The 19324-nt window shown below is 39.8% G+C and overlaps 1 protein-coding gene across 2 annotated transcripts in view; it reads right to left on the minus strand.

The window, feature by feature from the left end:
• Positions 1–8975: 8975 nt before the first annotated feature.
• SP1 (Sp1 transcription factor) overlaps positions 8976–19324 on the minus strand; it is a 36565-nt gene continuing 26216 nt past the window's right edge. For both annotated transcript variants that reach the window (XM_031937791.1, XM_031937790.1), the window contains 3 exons: positions 17119–17287; positions 15881–16080; positions 8976–14792 (listed from right to left, as the gene is read on the minus strand). In XM_031937791.1, the coding sequence (XP_031793651.1) occupies positions 14479–14792; positions 15881–16080; positions 17119–17287 (683 nt within the window). In that variant the 3' untranslated portion in view covers positions 8976–14478. The remainder of the gene's footprint in view (positions 14793–15880; positions 16081–17118; positions 17288–19324) is intronic.

Raw genomic sequence — 19324 nt, forward strand, 5'->3', positions numbered from 1 at the left:
TGGATCAAAGGGTATGCACAGTTTGATAACTTTTGAGCATAGTTCCAAACTACTCTCCAAAATGGTTGGATCTGCTCACAACTCCACCAACAATGAATCAATGTCCCAGTTTTCCCACATCCCTCCAACAATCATCATTATTTTTTCCTGTCATCTTAGCCAATCTGACAGGTGTGTAGTGGTATCTTAGAGTTGTCTTAATTTGCATTTCTCTGATTAATAATGACTTGGAGCATCTTTTCATATGACTAGAAATAGTTTCAATTTCTTCATCTGAGAATTGTCTGTTCATATCCTTTGACCATTTTTCAATTGGAGAATGGCTTGATTTTTTATAAATTAGAGTTAATTCTCTATATATTTTGGAAATGAGGCCTTTATCAGAACCTTTGACTGTAAAAATATTTTCCCAGTTTATTGCTTCCCTTCTAATCTTGTCTGCATTAGTTTTGTTTGTACAAAAACTTTTCAGTTTGGTATAATCAAAATTTTCTATTTTGTGATCAGTAATGATCTCTAGTTCTGCTTTGGTCATAAAGACCTTCCCCTTCCACAGGTCTGAGATGTCTTACTGCCTCTTAAATTTTGTTATAATCATCTAAAAGTGCAGTTGATTTTTGAAGGTTTATTTTATAGCCTGGTGTTTTGCTAGAACTATTAATTGTTTCAGTATCTTTGCTAAATACAGACACAGGAGCTTTAGGAGCTCTCTGATGCTTGGCTGGTGGAATATGATGGACAACTAGGACAAAACAGCAACAACCAGTTGAATCAATTCAGGGTCTCTTCAAGGCATCTTTCTCCTTCTGTGGCTAAGTCAAAAATCCTTTTGTTAACTGTTGAGTGACCTACAAGCGTATCATCCCATTTCAATGTAAACTACTAGGGGAGTGATAAGAGTTAGGTCCAGGCCAGAACAAGTATGAAAGCCTGCCCACGTTGGTGCCAGGTTATGAAAGGTTTAAAATGTCAAACTGAGGAGTCTGTAAAAAAAGAATAGGGACAGACAGGGGTGGGGAGGAAGAGGAAGGGAGGGAAGGAGAGAGAGACAGAGACAGAGACAGAGACAAACAGAGAATGGATATTAGAAAAGGGAGGGATATCCATTTTAAGGAGTTGTGAAAAGGGTTAAGAACAGATTTTTCCTAACCATTTTTGTAAATCACCTCGCACAGTGCCTGGCACAAGGTAGGTGATAAATGCTTGATTCTTTCCTTTCTCCAATCCCCTCTCTGAGGAATAGAGAAAAGGCCAGTTTGGAGAGATTGCAGAATGCAAGAGGGAGAGTAAAATCAGGGCCAAATTGGGAGGAATTCTCAAAGCCAAACATAGGAATTTTATTTTAACCTTGATGTAATAGAGAGTCTCTAGAGTTATTGAGGAGTGACATGAACACATCTGCACTTAAGAAAAACCATTTTGGTAGTAAAGTGGAATAGGGTGTGATTTGATGCAGGGAAATCATTGTAATAAGCTGGCTAAAGAGTGATCACTGCCTGAACTAAGGTGAAGATTGTGTGAATGGAAAGAAAAGGTCAGATACAAGATAGAAATGACACAATTTGGCACTTCAATAGACATATGGAATGAGGGAGAGTAAGGAATTGAGGATAAAAGCCAAACTTACAAATCCAGAAGACTGGAATAATGGTGGTACCTTTGACAGAAACAGGGAAATTTGAAAGAAGGATGGATTTAGAGGGAAAGATAATGAGTGTGGGCAAGTTCTATTTCAGGGATGTTGAGTTTAAGATATCTCCAAGACATCTAATTTAAAATGTCCTGTGGATATTTCATGATGCTGCATTGAAATTCAGGGTAGAGTGGAGCTAGAGATATAAATGTATGATTCATCTGCATGGCTGGAAATTAAAGTTAAATGATCAGCAAGAGAGAAATAGAGCATGTAGGGAGAAGACTCACCACGAGCCTTAGGGAACACTAAGAAGGGCATGATAAGGATGATGAGAAGAAACATTAGGCAGGTAGGGGGAGAAGCAAGAGAAAGTAGTATCATGAATACCCAGAAAGAAAAGGGGATCAAAAGGCAAGGGTAATTAACAGTAGCAAAGGCGGCAAGAAATATGAGGATTTACTGGTCAAAGGATATGAACAGACAATTTTCAGATGATGAAATTGAAACTATTACCACTCATATTAAAGTGTTCCAAATCACTATTGATCAGAGAAATGCAAATTAAGACAACTCTGAGATACCACTACACACCTGTCAGGTTGGCTAAGATGACAGGAAAAAATAATGATGAATGTTGGCGGAAAACTGGGACACTGATGCATTGTTGGTGGAGTTGTGAATGAATCCAACTATTCTGGAGAGCAATCTGGAATTATGCCCCAAAAGTTATCAAACTGTGCATACCCTTTGATCCAGCAGTGCTACTACTGGGCTTATATCCCAAAGAGATACTAAAGAAGGGAAAGGGACCTGTATATGTGCCAAAATGTTTGTGGCAGCCCTTTTTGTAGTGGCTAGAAACTGGAAAATGAATGGATGCCCATCAGTTGGAGAATGGTTGGGTAAATTGTGGTATATGAATATTATGGAATATTATTGCTTTGTAAGAAATGACCAGCAGGATGAATACAGAGGCTTGGAAAGACTTATATGAAGTGATGCTGAGTGAAATGAGCAGAACCAGGAGATCATTATATACTTCAAAAACAATACTATATGAGGATGTATTCTGATGTAAGTGGATATCTTCAACAAAGAGAACTTCTAATTCAGTTCCAATTGATCAATGATGGACAGAAGCAGCTACACCCAGAGAAGGAACACTGGGAAATGAGTGTAAACTGTTTGCATTTTTGTTTTTCTTCCCAGGTTATTTTTACCTTCTGTATCCAATTCTTCTTGTGCAACAAGAGAACTGTTCGGTTCTGCACACATATATTGTATCCAGGATATACTGTGACATAATTAACATGTATAAGACTTCCTGCCATCTAAGGGAGAAGGTGGAGAGAGGGAAGGGAAAAGTCAGAACAGGGATAATGTTGTAAAAAATTACCCATGCATATGTACTGTCAATAAAAAGTTATAATAAAAAAATAAAAATAAAAATAAAGAAATATGAGGATTTAGAAAAGAGCATCAGATTTGGCAATTAAGAAATTGAGAAACATTTTTTTTTTTCCTTTTTGATCTGATTTTTTTTTTGTCAGCATGATAATTGTGGAAATATATAGAATTGCACATGTTTTAACATATATTGGATTACTTACCCTCTAGGGGAAGGGAGGGGGGAAGGAAGGGAAAAAAATTGGGAGAACACAAGGTTTTGCAAGGATGAATGCTGAAAATTATCTATGCATATATTTTGAAAATAAAAAGCTTTAATAAAAAAAAATTTTTAAAGAAATTGACAAAGCAATTTCTGTTGAGTAATGAGATTAGAAGTCTTTGCAAATGGTTGAAAAGTGAGTGAGAAAAGATAAGCAGAGGCAGTGAGGGAAGAGAACTTTTTCTAGGAGTTTGGATAAAAAATGAGTTATTGTACTATAATACAATACATCATGACATGACAACATGTATCATATATTATTTCATGTTGTTATATTTATTAAATTATTTTATGTTATATTATATGGTAGGCCTTAGTGATGGCTTTTTAAAGATATCAGACTTCTTGAAGGCAGTAGGAAAAGAACCACTAGATTATAAGAAGTTGAAAATGGGGGGGCAGAAGAAGGGAAAGAGACACAGATATAAATTTAGAGACAGAGGCATAGAGGGGGAGAGAAAGGGAGGAGAGGGAAAGGGAAAGGGAGGAAGAGAGAGAGGGAGACAGAAACAGAGAGACAGAGACAGACAGAGACAGAGAGATAGAGGATTAAGCTCCTTGTAGTTTTTCCTTTGTTTTCTCAACTACAACATCAGGGAGGTGATGCCATGACATGCAAGTGAATTGGATTGAAGTGAGGTCTGTGCAAGGTCACCTGCCTCACTTTTCCCTCCAGAGCCATCCTGAGTCCTCTAATGAGATACAGATCAGGATGACTGGAGGTCCTCAGATGCAGTGGGAAATCTTGGCCATTTTAAGCTGAGGTCTTTAACAGATTTCAATATGACTGAGGCAATGGCTAATTATTGATTCATTTGCATGTCATCACCTCCCTGATACACGGTACTCTTCCAGAACAAAGGAGGATATACAGCATCTCTGAATAGTTGCTGCCCCACTGGGGACTCAACTTGAATTAGCCAGTCCAGCAATCCAGCCCTTTATTTTTCTTCTTTCTTTTCCTTTCCTTCTGTCCATAGAACATCATGTACTTAACTGTGGGTGCTTCTGCCCAAAACAATGTAAATTTTTGAACATTGAAACCTTACAAGATATTTTGAGGTTTACTGGTAAGGACCATGATTTAAACCCAAATCACTCTGGTTCTCATTAACTAACAAGCAGGTCCCAGACCAAGCTCCATTGGATCACTTGGACACTGGGTCCTGATTGGGCCCAGATCAACTCAGGGTGGATGTAAATGACAATTGTTTCTTTTTTGACTAGAAATTCTGAGCGTCTTCTTCCACATTTTTTTAAGCTAGGTAAAAGAGGCCATTATCAGCCTCTTTTCTAATCTCACCTTTATCACTAATTAAGGTTATAAACTGTTAGAGAAGATCTCAAAGGTTAGGATCAAGAATAGGCTTCTCTGTTCAAGGATTGACCTTGATAAGAAGTGCTACTTCCCTCAGAGGCAGAGAAGTGGGGCTGGGGGGTGGGGGGAAGGTGGAAAAGGAGATGAGGGAATGTTGTCAAAATGTTTCAATTTTCTCTATAAAGAACAAATTGAGCTTGTTAGCTGAAAGTGTATATACTTCTATGAAAAAGCAAGAGAATTTGAGAAGGCAAGAGCACTAACAGAAGAGGAGTACTAGGATAGGAAGCTTAGTAATTGGAAAAATTGCAGATATGGGGCACAGCATATTATGCAAATACAGAGATAGGAGATGGAAGGACGTTTCTTAACTCCATTTTTGCGCCATCCATAGAATTTTCCTTCCATTTTCTTCCCCAAATTCTACTGGGCCAAACCCACTTCCTACCTCTTCACATCTAAATCAAGTGCCACTTTCTCCACTTTTCTCCCTGTTCTTTTATTGTTGTTTCAGTCATGTATGATTCTCTGTAACTCCATTTGGCATTTTCTTGGGAGAGAAACAGGAGAAACAGGACCATTTCCTTCTCCAGCTCATTTTACAGATTGGGAAACTGAGACAGAGTTGTCACTTGCAATGGGTCACACAGCTAGTAAATGTTTTATCTCCTACACCACCTAGCTGTTCCTATTTCTTCATAAGGCTATTTGTGTCCTTTATTTCTTTCCCTTCTTCTTGCTCCATTTATTGTTCCCTCATCCTCTTTTTCTCTTAAATAGCTCCCTCCACCTGACTACAAAAATATTCAGATCTTCAGGATCATTCAAAACGTTCTTTTGTTATCGCTATCATTTCAAGTTCTGTTCAGGAGTTTTTCTTCCTTTCACTGCAAAATTTCTATCAAGATTCATCTATAATTCATTTCCTCACCACCCACTCACACTCCTTACTCTTCTGCAATTTGACCTTTACCCTTAACTACTCCAGTGAGAATTCTTTGACCTTTCTGCAGTTTTGGGGTATTCTCTTCTTTAGGATCCTCAGGGACGATTCTTTATTGAAAGATTACTTGTTTTATCTGACTGAACACTCCTAGTTCTTTCACAGCTTTATTTCCTTCCTCCAGGATGTGCAAAATGAGGTTCCTAGCTTAATTCTCAACCCTCATCTCTCCTTAAAGCTTCCTTTCCCTTGATGACCTCCACTTCCAGTTTCCATTATCACTAGTTTTATTTTTTTAATCTGTATTTTTTTCCTTTTTAGTATTAAAAATTAAATTTATTAAGCTCCTACTAGGTACTTATTAAACAGGTGGCACACTGGTCTTGGAATCTAAAAATCATTTTATAGGAGTTCAAATCCAGCCTCAAATACCAGCTGTGTAACCCTGGGCAAACCACTCAAACCCATTTGCCTCAGTCCCTCATTTGTAATATGAGCTGGAGAATTAAAATTATTTTGATATTAAAATTATGGGGCACAAAATAATGATATATAGAAAAAAAAATTAGGGCCTAAAAGTTCATGCTATTCCTCTAGCTTATTACATGCCTTTTGGGCAAGAAACTATCTCTGGGTCTTAAAAATGAGAAAACACTGCTTGGTGTAATCGGGGGAAAATATGACACTGAAATTTTAGCTGAGATAATGGTCATTACCACCAGTTTTTACAAGACTACTTTTCCAGAACTGATGTCTCTTCCGAGTTACAGTGCTACATCTCCAACTGCCAACTGGACATCTTCATCTTGCCCTCCCATTAGCACTTCAAACGGAAATCAGTTAATTCCTGTTGATTTTTCCTCCAAAATGCCTCCTGCTTTCTCTTTCTTCTCCTACTCAGACATCCTGCCATGACCCCAATTCAGATTCGTTACTTCTTCCTTAAACTAGTAAACTTTCCTTCTGCTTTGAGACTATCGCTTCATTTTTTAAAATTTACCTGCTGAAACATCCCTATTTATTCCTTTGCCAAAAAAACCTTTATTGACACCCTAACACAAACTCATTAGGGGATGCTCTCATAATCTGAGCCCAGCTCTTTTCCAGTCTCACTCTATTCCCTTTCATCCTAGTGGAAGCCAAATTGTATTATTATCCTTACTCCTCCTGGCATTTTCCATTTGTACACACTATCCATCATGACCTTTATATTGTACCTGTTGAAATTGTTTTCTTCATTCAAGTTCCACCTTTGGTACCAGGTAGTGGAGTAGAGCACTGGGCCTGGATTCTGGGAAGATCAGAGTTCAAATTCAGCCTCAGATACTTTCTAGTTATGTGACTCTAGGCAAATCATGTTTTCTCAATTATAAAATGAGGATAAGAAGTGCCTATTATGTCATTTTTCTGTGCTGTGTCTGACTCTCCATGACCTCACTTTGGGGTTTTCTTGGCCAGGATACTGGAAATGTTTTTGCCATTTCCTTCTCCAACTCATATTACAGATGAGGAAATGAGGCAAATGGGGTTGAGTGGCTTGCCCAGGGTTTGAGCCTGGATTTGGACTTCTATGATTTTGGGATTCTAAGACCAGTGTGCTACCTGTTCAATAAGTACCTAGTAGGAGCTTAATACTTGTCCCCTCCTAACCCTCTTTATGATGGCTTCCCTAACAAAGTAATTTTTCCCTTATATTAACACTATCTAGAACCCTCCTTCAACCCATTTTCTCTTTTCTTACCCACTGTTTCTTCTTATGCCACTCTCCTCCCCCTTCCCAATTCAGAATTAAAAAAAAAATATCCTCTTTATAGTCAGTATTTGATGTTTGTTGAACTTGTAAAATAAGGGGACTAGAGTAGAATGATCTCCAGGATTATTCTTCAGCAATAACAAGCTTATCAAATTTTCAGATGACACAAAAGTAACATGGCAGGATCCAAAAAAAAAACTCAGGCTATTATAGACTAAACTTAGTAAGACAAAAATGTGAGAAATATAAAGTCCTATAAAGATCAACTTCACAAATACAAGATGAGAACATTGTGATTAAGTCAACAATATAAAAATCATCTAAATAGTTTAGTGAATTCAATATGAGTAAAAAATTAACAGTATTAGGTATAATTCAGAATACAGGAGGTGATGTTCTCTTATCCCAGTTGGATTACATCTGGTGAATTTTCACTTCCTGAAGCCCCAGGCTTAAGAATCTGGAGAGCATCCAGAGGACAACCAGGAGAGCAAGAACTTCAAGAAGATCCCATGAGTAAACTGTAAATACAATTAGGTATGTTTAACACATAGATGACTTGAAAAGTGTCCTAAGACATCCTTGGCTTTGAAGGGGTCGAAAGTGTAGAAAAGGAATTAGATTTTTGCTTAGCCCCAGAGACAAGTATCCAATCAGGAAATGTTTCCAATGGAAGAGGTTGCCAAAGAGCAAATTTAAAACTTCCTAAGGATTGTTATGGGCTATGGCAATCTCTACAACCTGGGGAAAATGACAAGAGGTACTGTATGGCTAATTATTCTTTGTTCTTGGGGGAATTGATTTCGAATGGTGAAACAGTAATAGAGAGCAGAGTGAGGACAATTGCTAGTCATCAGCGAGAAAAGCTGTCACTTTTTGGATCTTCAATATCCAGCTAGCTGTCCATCCTTTGACTCCTTCTAAAAACATGTACAGATCCCACCAATTGAGACCAGAGGGAGTAGAAACCATTCAATACAATTTTCTTCTTTCACTTCGCCAGGTCTGGGTTGTGAAGGATGAAAGGAAAATAGACCGAGTAGGGAACTCATCACTTCCAAGGAGCAGCAAGGATCAGGATCAAGTTTGGAAACAACTTAGCCGTCACACTACATGGACTTGAACCTTATCAAATGATATGGGGAGAGGCAATCTCTGATGGTGGGTCAGAGCTCAGAGCTAAGTTGAGTGGTGGAGCAATGAGTTTAAAATGAGGGGTTGGGAATGGCCAGCGTAAGGACCCCAGCTTTAATGGAAAATCCAAAGGGATCCAAGCTGACCCCAGCAAGAAGACTGATAGTCTTTGGAAAGGAAGTACCCATTATTTTGAGCAGAAAACAAAGGCCCACAAAATATACATGACTCCCTCCCTTTTGAGGACAACAAAAAGAACTCCCTCATTGGCCCGACTAACAACATTTGGCCTGATCATTTACAAGGCCCAAACTGGCTATTTCCTTTGCATATTTCCATTAAGTTATGGAATCCTGAAACGGGCACATGTCTACAGTTAAATGTCTGCTCAAATAAAATTAGTGGAGAGAAAGGGGAAGTCAGTAAGATTAGTTAACGTGCAGTAAACTCTGTTGTTCATAACTGTAAGCTTTTGGATGAGAAAATCCATTCAATACCCCATTCAACTCACTCCTCCACACACAGAGACATGGCTTTTTATTAAAAAATTTTTAATTGGTTTACAAAGGAGCTACAGACTACATTGAAACTAATCTTTGTACAAAAAGGCAAAAAAAAAAGTTCCCTCCCCCACCCCACCCCACCCAGACAAGAACAAGGGGGAAGAGACAAGAAAATGAGACAAGAGACAAATGAGCAAAGGGGGGGAAAGATTGATGGACAAGAGATAAGAGGCAAGAGAAGAGGAAATAATCAGTAAAAAAGGGCAGGAGTTCTAGATGAAATACAGAGAGAGAACTTAAAACCATATTTTCCCATAGAGCTCTGGTGGTAATTTGTTGGAAACCAACAGAAACAGCATGATATTGAAATTTTTTTTTTAAAGGCAGTTGTGTGGTGACTGGTTATTACCAGTGTTAGATTAAAAAAAAATTATCTAAAGTTTTAGGCACAAGTTGGGTCCCTAGCCTTCGCATGGGATGGCTGAGACTCATGAAAAAGCAGGTCATCCTGGACAACTACCATATACCCATCTCAGCAAGTCCTCCCCCATCTTTCCCCAGGCCTTGGGCTTTAGGCCCTCCATCAAGGCGAGGGAAGCCATAGGGAGAGGGGCTAAGCAGCAGGACGGAGACTTCCCTAGTGGAGAAGGCCAGGTGTCACAGGGGAGAAGAGAAGGGTAGCTGAAGGCCTGCTTCCTGCTCCCCAGGAAGAAGGCACAGTAGCATTTCTGAGCACTAGAAGGACAAGCATGTCACTTCCCCCCTCACGCCAAGGGGAACCAGCAAAATAAATTGAATTCCTTGTTCTTCGTCAGCAATCACAGCCCTGCCATCATTCTCCCTAATCCTGAGGGGAGACCAAGAGTGTGGCCAAATAGACTGCCAACATCCTATAATCTCTAGAATCTCCTATTAGTTGAAGGCTAAGTGGGCAGGGAAAGAGTTAGGTTACCCTGCAACTAAGACTTCGGCTAACAAAGCACTGTGCCCCCTCACCCCGAGGCTGACCAGACCATCTCCCAACATTCTTCCCTTTGGCCAGTTGTGTGGAGAGCACAGGGGCTTGGGAAACCTGGCTTGGTGCTGACCAACAGGGTCAGTGCTCACCAGAGGGAGGACAATGAATTGGGGAGTCCTAAATCCCAGGGTCTCAGGAAAGGGAATTAAAGCTAAGAGTTAAGCAGTAGGAGAAAAGAATTTAAGCTTAAGGCAACTCACTTCTGCCCTGTGACCTTAGCTAGTGCCTGGGTGCTGGTGTTCAGAGAAGAGAAAAAAGAAAGGGAATCGACCTCAAAGTTGGTCCGCTCATCCTCCTCGGAGGAGGTCTGTGGCCTGGGCGGGGAGCCAAAAGAGGCACCAGGGAGAGTCTGGGCTCCCAAACAAAAAGTAATAACCTGCCCATATTTTATCAGCAGTTTTCAAAAGCAACCTTTTCCGGGGCTGGATGAGTGCCACATCCTCCTCCCCTTCCCAAGGCTACTGCCGCCACCTTTCATCCCTTGAGAAACTGAGCCCTCTTCCAAGAGAGATGGAACAGATTTCACTTTTTACCTTTCATCACCAGAGGCTTCCTAGCCTAGGACAGGGTAGGGGGTTAACTGAAGGGGTCCCACTCTAGGCAATTAGACCATTCTCACACTTTTATTTTTGGCACCTGCAACTCCAAGTGCTTTTTAAATTCACCCCAAGGCCCAATAGGCACAAGGGATGATGGTAGCTGGGTGGAAACTTTAATCAAGTAGCACCTAGGCTCCCCCAGAGCATGACAGGGACCTGAATAGCACCCCCAACAAGGTCCCTCCAATACCTGTACCCCACCAAAAGATATATAAATTTATTGCATTTCAGCAAAGATCTGCAGCTTCCAGTATTCACAATGTGAAGATATTAACAATACAAAATATATTCTGAAAGTCAAATACCTGCAGTTTATAGTGCTTTCTCAGATTTGTTAAAAAATACAATGCTTAAAGTTTCCTATATAAGATATACAAAAGCAAAAAATATATATATATAGTAGAAATAAATCAGCCATATTAATTTACAGCTTTTGTACCCAACCCTTCCCCCCCCCCCTAAGCCCCATGTCCATTACTTCTGTATTTCCTGAAAAGGGGAGGGAGAGGGTTGTTTATTCAGATTTGGGCTGGGCTCAGGAATACCCATTAAACTGCACTCTGTTCAGAACCCACAGGTCAGGGTGGATTAGGACAACCAGAAAGTCCCTGAAAAGACAATATGGGATATCTTACTATTTGGGGGCACAAGGGAAGAAGCCAAAAGGTACAAAGGCCAGGCAAGGGAATGAATGCTTTAACATTACCTCTCCTATCCCAACCCCCCACACCAAAAAACAAAACCTCACAACAAAATAGGATTGGTCATGACCAAAAAAAAAAAAAAAAAGATCATATATCTCATGAGGAAGGGGAGATGAGTCTCAGGATCAGTCTACTGACAGCTGGATTAATCTGTGATGGCTAAAACCTTAGGGAAAAGGGACATTCAGAAAAGAGCTATAGCTCCTATCTAGGCACAGGGCCCCCCATCCCCAATCACTGAGTCCAGGAGATTCAAGCTGCCAATGGCCAACTCTCAAAGGTTCATAGGCCAAACAACACCTCTGCTCTTGAATTTCCTTGGTGGGTAGAAGGGAAAGATTGGTCTGTTATAAAACTGATCCAAGACATGGATAATATATTCTTTTCAAGGAGGAGTAAACCCACAGCCTTCTACTCTATAATCAACCTCAGATACCTTTCCCAAAAGGTCCATTGCCCCTAGTAGCAACACTGAAAGGGTTTCCTCCTAATTCCACATTGCTAGAGGAAGAGATTGTGCCTTGTTGAATTGTACCAATAAAATATTGAAATGTTCACTGGGGTGTCCTTCCCCCTTCCTTTAATGGATCCAAAAGTACATGATTATAAATTTACATTGAAAGAATCTGCTGAGTCCTCTCCTGGAGCTGGGGTGGGGAGGTAAGGGATGGGAAGGGAGGATGGGATGGGATGAGATGGGAAGATAGGATGATAAACTGGGGCACAAATTCTTTTGTTTCAGCATAAACAGGATTTGGTCTGGGAAACAATCTTAGTTAACTAAGATCCTTGCAAATGATTCCTGAGTTTTGAAAACAGCATATGTCCTCATGGAACTGAACATGCTTCAAGTTAATCTTTAAGATATTAACAGTCATTGAGTTTCAGGTTAAAAAACAAACAAACAAACACCAAAACCCTAATCGTGCTGGATTTTATACAAAATATAAGGCAGAATCACAGCATCATCTATTTGTAGCAACAGTCAAAAGATAAATTCATGAAAAGGTCTAGGCCTCTGCTTATGTATGGACTGGGACACTATTTTCACTTTCACATACATATGTAATCATTTCCCCTCAAAAAGTGCAGAAGGAATTTAGTATGTTCTTTGACCCCTTAACTTGCCTTGTTTCAAAGTGTGACTGTTAGAAAAGCAAAGTGACCCCAGGAACAGTGTACAGATAAAAGTGGAGTTCTATGAAAGGGGTCTTGAGGTGTTTTGATTCTAGAGCTTTTTGATTCTTTTCAACAATTTCAAAAAATTTCTTTTAAGTGTATGTAGACACGAACACATACACATTAAAACACATACATACACACACACACACACACACACACACACACACACACTCACACTCTTCACTAGCTCTATCAGCTCAGGGTAATTTCCATTTATTGCAGGTCTGCTTTAATAGTGGCTAACAGAAACCTATCCCCCAAATCAAAAGATCCACACAAGACACATCCGTTTCTACACCTTGCTCACAATGAGTGAAAAGCTCCCTGATGAGAAACCAAACAGTCAAGAGACACAAGGCTTTAGTGGCTGGGCCTTGAGGCCAATTTTAGTTGCTTTTGGATTTCTCAATGACAAAAGAAATAAGCTTCCTGTTGCTGTCATTCCCAGACTCCCCTTTAGATCTGGGCCTAAAGGAAATGGGAAGATTTTGTTTCTAAAGATACTGGTGCCCCTTCTGAAATGTCATCCCTACAAATCTCCCAAAACAGATAATAATGGTGGTGGGGGGAAAAGAGAGGGGGCAGGTAAAGTTCTTCTGACCTCCCACTACATCCCAGAACAATCCTACTTTTGTCCCCAAATAATTCTTAAGGACTGAAATTGGGGGAAATCAAATTGTGATAATCCTTAATAATGGAGTCAGAGAGAAATTTCTAGGGATGTTTTAAATAAAGAGCATGCCTCTTTTCAGGCAGTATGAAGTCCAGGCCTTAAAAAAAAAAAAAAAAAAAAAAAAAAAAAATCAACCTAGAACTAACCTGGAAGAAGGTAAAACAAATTCAACTAAGTCTCCAACTAATCCGAGGCTAGTTATTCTGAGTACCCTCCTGGCCTGGGCACATCCTTCATTCCCCCTATCCCACTCTTTACCTATTCTTCTACCACCATCTTTTGGTGTTTCATATGGCTTGGACAAACCCACCATCTCTCCATGGCCTACTGTCCTTTTTCCTAGAACCACCTGGGATCCTGGATGCTTGAAGATGACCAAAAGGCACTGCCTTTGACTCTGGCTCCAGGGTGGGAGGAAGTGAGGGCAATGCCTCCATCAGTAGTTTTTCTGAATGGCTCTCTGACCCTGTCACTTCAAGCATTGGCCCAGGGAACAGGGGTACTTTTCCCATTCTTCTTCAGGACCAAATTTGCCTCAAAAATGCTAGGAGCCCTGGTCCAAAGAATATCATCTAAAAGTTAAACACTAAATGATCAGGTGGAAAGAGGAAAAAGGAGAGGTGGGGAGGAGACTGAAAAGGGTATGATTGAGAAAGGTAGTACAGAAAGCTGCTCCCAATTAAAATGACAAAATAAAGGGAAAAAAAAAACCATATATATATAAAACCTAAAAGCAGAGTATATGAATGCTTAATCTCATGGGAGGTCAGGACAGCATCTGCAGAAAGGCCTGATGTGCCAGGCCAAGGCCCAGCCACAAGGAGATAAGGCATTATTATGAAACTGACCATGGTATTTCGGTCACAGGTTATTCCTCCTCCTCCCTTTGAGCCTACTCCCCATTGTGAATGTCTTTTATATATTTTATATATACACATATATATAATATAGAATCTGTCTTTTGTTAAAAAGTATTTCAATGATCATATATATATTTATCAAGGCATGATGGCTTTAAGGAAGGGGGAAGAGGGAAGGATCCATCATGGGGGAAGGTAAGATAAGTAAAGCAGAAAGGGAGAGGTTGGGGAAAGAAGTTTAAAAGGAAACCGTCTGGGGTCAAATGCTCCATGTAGGGTAGCGGGGTCACATCAATAGTTTCCACTCACGTGCCCCATTCCAGGTGGGGTACTAGGGCCCCAACTCATCTCCTGGGTACCCCCCCCACACACTTCCCATTGCTGTGCATCGTGGCTCCCTCTCCCACATGTCTCTTGGACCCAATGCTACCTTGTACCCCAGGGTTTGTGGGTACAGCCCGTGTCTCTGGCACTGGGCATATGATCTCAGAAGCCATTGCCACTGATATTGATAGACTGCAGGTCAGCTACCTGCATGACGTTGATGCCACTGTTGGCAAGTCGGGCAATCCCCTCTGGGCAAATAGCTTCCATAGCTACCATATTGGTGGTAATGAGGGCAGAAGGAGTGGGAGTGCCACTGCCCTCTGAGCCTGCCCCACTGTCCAGGGGCATGGTGCCTACGCTTAGGGCCACTCCTGGGCCTCCTTTTTTATTCTGGTGGGTCTTGATGTGCTTCGACAAATGGTCACTCCTCATGAAGCGTTTGGGGCACTCAGGGCAGGCAAACTTCTTCTCACCTGGATGAAGAGAGAGGCAAGGTAAGGAGACATAACTGATAAAGATGTAAAGAGGGAGGGGTGACTGAAAGACTAGGAACCTTGCCCAAGTCTCCGTCCTAAAACATGTCATATTAGAAGCACTTAATAAGACTATCCCAGAAGGTTGTGTTGTATTGTAGGGTTAGTCTGGGTTTTTCTGCCGAGGCATCTCTATTTTATTCCAGCTCACAAAAAAGAACGCTACTAAATCCCTTAAGTTTTTATTCAGTTTATCTTGACATTAAGTCCTTCTGCGAGATAAAGACAACCAGCAATCCCTGAGTATACCAAGTCCTACTGGGAGAGATGGGGAGCCAGAGACACAAGTATCAGAAAAAGGCTTTTTTGTTGGTTGTTTATTTTTGGAAGGAAGGGGAGAAGCAGAGCAGTGCTGTGGTTGCTAACCTTAAGAGATGGGAACAAGGCAATTTATAGGTAATTTTTTTTTACTTCCCAAACAGCAAAATTTAAGTCCTTTAGTTCAACCTCTCTCTCTCTTGTAATATCCTGGAACCATGAATCTCCTACTTGGAGACCTTGAGAAAGGAAAACTCATTTCCTCCAAAAGCAGATTATTCTACTGCTCTTAATTACATTGACTCAAAATCTGTTAATTTTAGCCACTGTTCCTAATTCTATACTTTAAAACAAATAAAAGTCTAACTTATCTTTTTACATGAATTAGTCCATCTACTCGTTGGTTCTGTTAACTTTTTTTGAAGCTATACTTATGGTTTTTGTTTTTATGTCTCATAATTCTGCTAACAACCCAATCTTCCTTTCTCATCAAGCATTCTCTTAATCAAACCATCTTTTCCCCTAAAACATCTTTAAATCTCTAAATAAACCTCCCCCAAGAAAGTTGGATTATACTTTATTCTAGAGTATTTTAAAACTAAAATTGTAAGTAGTTTACCAGATTTTTCACTATACCTAGTTTCTGTTTTTCCAACTAGATTATAAATTCACTAAATACCTTGCAACCGCAGATGTTTGTTTCAGTATATGATTCTGACTCCCTGACTGGCTTATCAGTTCACCAGCCCCTTTGATTGGTATTCACTCACCTGTGTGTGTGCGTTTATGCCGCTGGAGCTCATCTGATCGAGTAAAGCGCTTTCCACAGTACAGCCAAGAACAGATAAAGGGCCTCTCGCCTGTGTGCCATCGTAAATGTGCCCGAAGGTGGGAAGTCTTGCCATAAACTTTGCCACAACCTGGCATGTGGCAGATATGCTGCTTTTTTTTACCGGGGTCCCCAGAGCCCCTGTCAGAGAGAACATAGCCACCATCTATCATCATCTTTTCAGATATGAATAAGGTGACCTACCAGATATACTAATTCTGTCTCTGTCAATAATGCAAACCCTTAGACACAAGGGGAGCTGAGAAATGACACAGTCTAGGAAGAAACTGGACTGTTCCAATTATCTTTACCTCTAGAAAACAAATAAGATTCAAAATTACTAATGCTTGCTGCCTCTCCAGTATTTTTCTTTGAATGTCAGCCTATGCTTTGGATATTGTCCTAAACTCCTTATTTTCAGTTGCAATGGGGCAACTAAAGGATGCTATTGTGTAGAAAGCACCAAGTCTAGAGACAAAAAGATCTGAGTTCAAATCTAGCCTCAGACCCTTACTAGTTGAGTGAACCTGGGCAAATCACTTAACCATTGTCTGCCTTAATTTCCCCAGCTGTAAAATGGAGATGATAATAGCACCTCTCTCCCAGGATAGTTGTGAGATCCAATAAGATAATAAATGCAAAGAGCTTAGATAGTACTTGGCACATGTTATATAAATGTTAGTTATTATTGTTATCATCACTAAGAAATAATCATTGATAAAATTAAAAAAAAATAAAAACATAAAAAGTTTAAGCAACATTTGTCAGTCATCAAAAAGGAGGTTTATAATGCCCAACTTTAGGTATTACTCATGAAAAACAGTATGAGTTGGCCACTGACTTTGCTTGGTTATTTATTCAGGTAAAAGGATTTTCTTCTCCTTAGGTTTTTGGAATACTCCATAATGTATGCTGAAGTACTCTTCTAGGATGAAGATACAGCAAGGAAACAAACTGAAGGAACTAAACAACAAAGAACTGATTTTCTGAAGGATGAAAAAATAGAGAATGTAGTCCTTGATTCATGTTTTAGATATGTAGAAAAGTTTTGACATATTCTTAATCTTATCCTCTTCTGAATATATCACTACTCCCAACAACACTCTTAAGTTGCCTTCCTAATGTGCCCTCCTCTAAAACAAATGAAATTTATTTTGAACTTCTGGGAAGACAACTCACCTCCCTTCACTATCTTTACAATAGGGGCAGGTGCAAGCCTCCCGCCTTGTCCTTCGACCAGTCTGGGGTTGGGGGTCTGAGCTGGACTCTCCTTCCACCCCACCAGCCGTGTCATCATGCATTCCATCACCACTGGCTCCGTGAAGGCCAAGTTGAGCCCCATGGTCTCCTAGAAGAGAAAGAAAAATAACTCTTACTCCTGTTATCACAACATTACCTACCATTTAACTCCCTGAATTTATGACACAATGCTTGCTTCAAAATCCTTCCAATTACCCAGGTTTGAAACCTCATAGTTATCAAATAAGAAACAAAGTTGGGTGATCATTTAGTCCAAACCCTTCTTGGTGTAATGAAGAAATTTGCTATATCACAAGCAGCCCATTCAATTTTTGGACTACTTCAATTCTTTCTTGAATTCTTCTGAGCTTTATAAACAAAAAATGTCCATCCATTCTAAAGATTAAGTCTAAGAGGCCTCTACTAGGAAATGTAGGTAATGTAAAAACAAAAGATAACCTAATCAGTTTTACATAACAACCTTTCAAATATTTCAGGATTAGGACATTAATCTAGACTTTTTTTACTTTTCCAGGTTAAATATCTGTAATTCTCTCAGTTTACCTGTATGACCACTCCTTTGTTGGATCAATATCTATGACCTAGTTGGATACTTAAAAAACTTCTCCCAAATAGAACACATTAGCTTTCCCCCAAAATCCACTCTTCTTAACTTCCCTATTTCTGTCATCTCTGACTTCTCATTCTCCCTTCCATGTATCTAATAAGGAGCTTATTCATCAATTCTATTTTCCTTGCATCTCTTACATCCATTCTTATTTTTGACACAGCTACCACACGAATTGAAGACCTCCTCGGCTTTAGTCAAAACTATTACAATAGCCTCAGAATTGGTCTCCTTGTTTCAACTCTCCCTTCTCCAATCCATACTTTATACAGATGCAAAAATGATATTTCTAGAACACAGGTTCGATCTTGTCATTACCCCAACTGAAAAAATTCCAATAGTTGTCTATGATCTCTATGATCATATATGTGGCTCCTCCTCAGGCAGGAACTTCAAGAACTTTACAAACTCAGCTCCAATCCATCTTTTCAAGCTTATCACACTTAAATCTTTATGCCTTCTACAATCTAGCCAAACTGGCATTCTGTTCCTCATTCACCACATTCCTTCACCCTTTTCAATGCCTTTATACAGGGTGGTGTTACCCTTGCTTAGAAGTATTCCCTCCTCCCAGAATCTTAACTTCCTTCATAAACCTTTTGCAATCCCCCACTCCTACACCATCCTGCCAAGACCCCCTCCCAAACTTCTTTCTTCCTTATGTAGGGGAGAAGATATATTTTGCATACAGTTATTTAATAGCCAAGAGCTGACATTTATAATAAGGTTTAGAATGGGCAAAGCATTGTGCTAAGCATTTTACAATTATCTGATCCTCACAACAACCCTGGAAGTAGGTGCTATTATGATCTCCATTTTATAGTTGAGGAAACTGAGGCAAATAGAGGTGATCTGCCCAGGGTCACATAGTTAGTAAATGTCTCATATTGGATTTGAACTCATGTCTTCCTAGCTTGGTTTTTGTTTGTTTGTTTGTTTCTGTATTCTTAGTACCTGGCATAGTGCTGGCAAATAGTAAGTACTTATTAAATGCTTCTTCATGGAGGTGAACTACTTCCTTGGTTCCTTCAAACCACAGTTCTATTAAAGTAGCTTCAGGTGGCCTAGTTTTTTTCCAAGCCTCTGAGCCACACACTTTCTTCATATTGAATACCTCAGGAAGCCCTAGCCTCTTCACCTGAACTGGCGCTTAGCTCTTATTCTTCCCTATTTTGTTTGAAATATCACAGCAACTTCCCACAGAAATTTATTACAATTTCTGAAATAGTTAATCAGTCAGGCCATAGTGCTCTAAACCAATGGGAAATACTTGGCATTTTCTGAGGCTCAATGACATTTTCCTTAAATTAAAGAGAGGGGAGAAAAACCCCACCCAATATAAATGCTAAAAGATCCTTTGGTCCAACCAACTCATTAGACAGACACAGAAACTGAGGCCCAGAAAAGTCAATTCATGTCATGAGGGATATACAGTCACCTCATATAGCTTAGCACTATGCCTAGCATGTTATAAATAACTCAAAGTGAAACAAATGCAGATAACTTACTTTTGTCAAC

Source organism: Sarcophilus harrisii, chromosome 5 (assembly GCF_902635505.1).
Source record: "Sarcophilus harrisii chromosome 5, mSarHar1.11, whole genome shotgun sequence".
NCBI classification, from domain to species: Eukaryota; Metazoa; Chordata; class Mammalia; order Dasyuromorphia; family Dasyuridae; genus Sarcophilus; species Sarcophilus harrisii.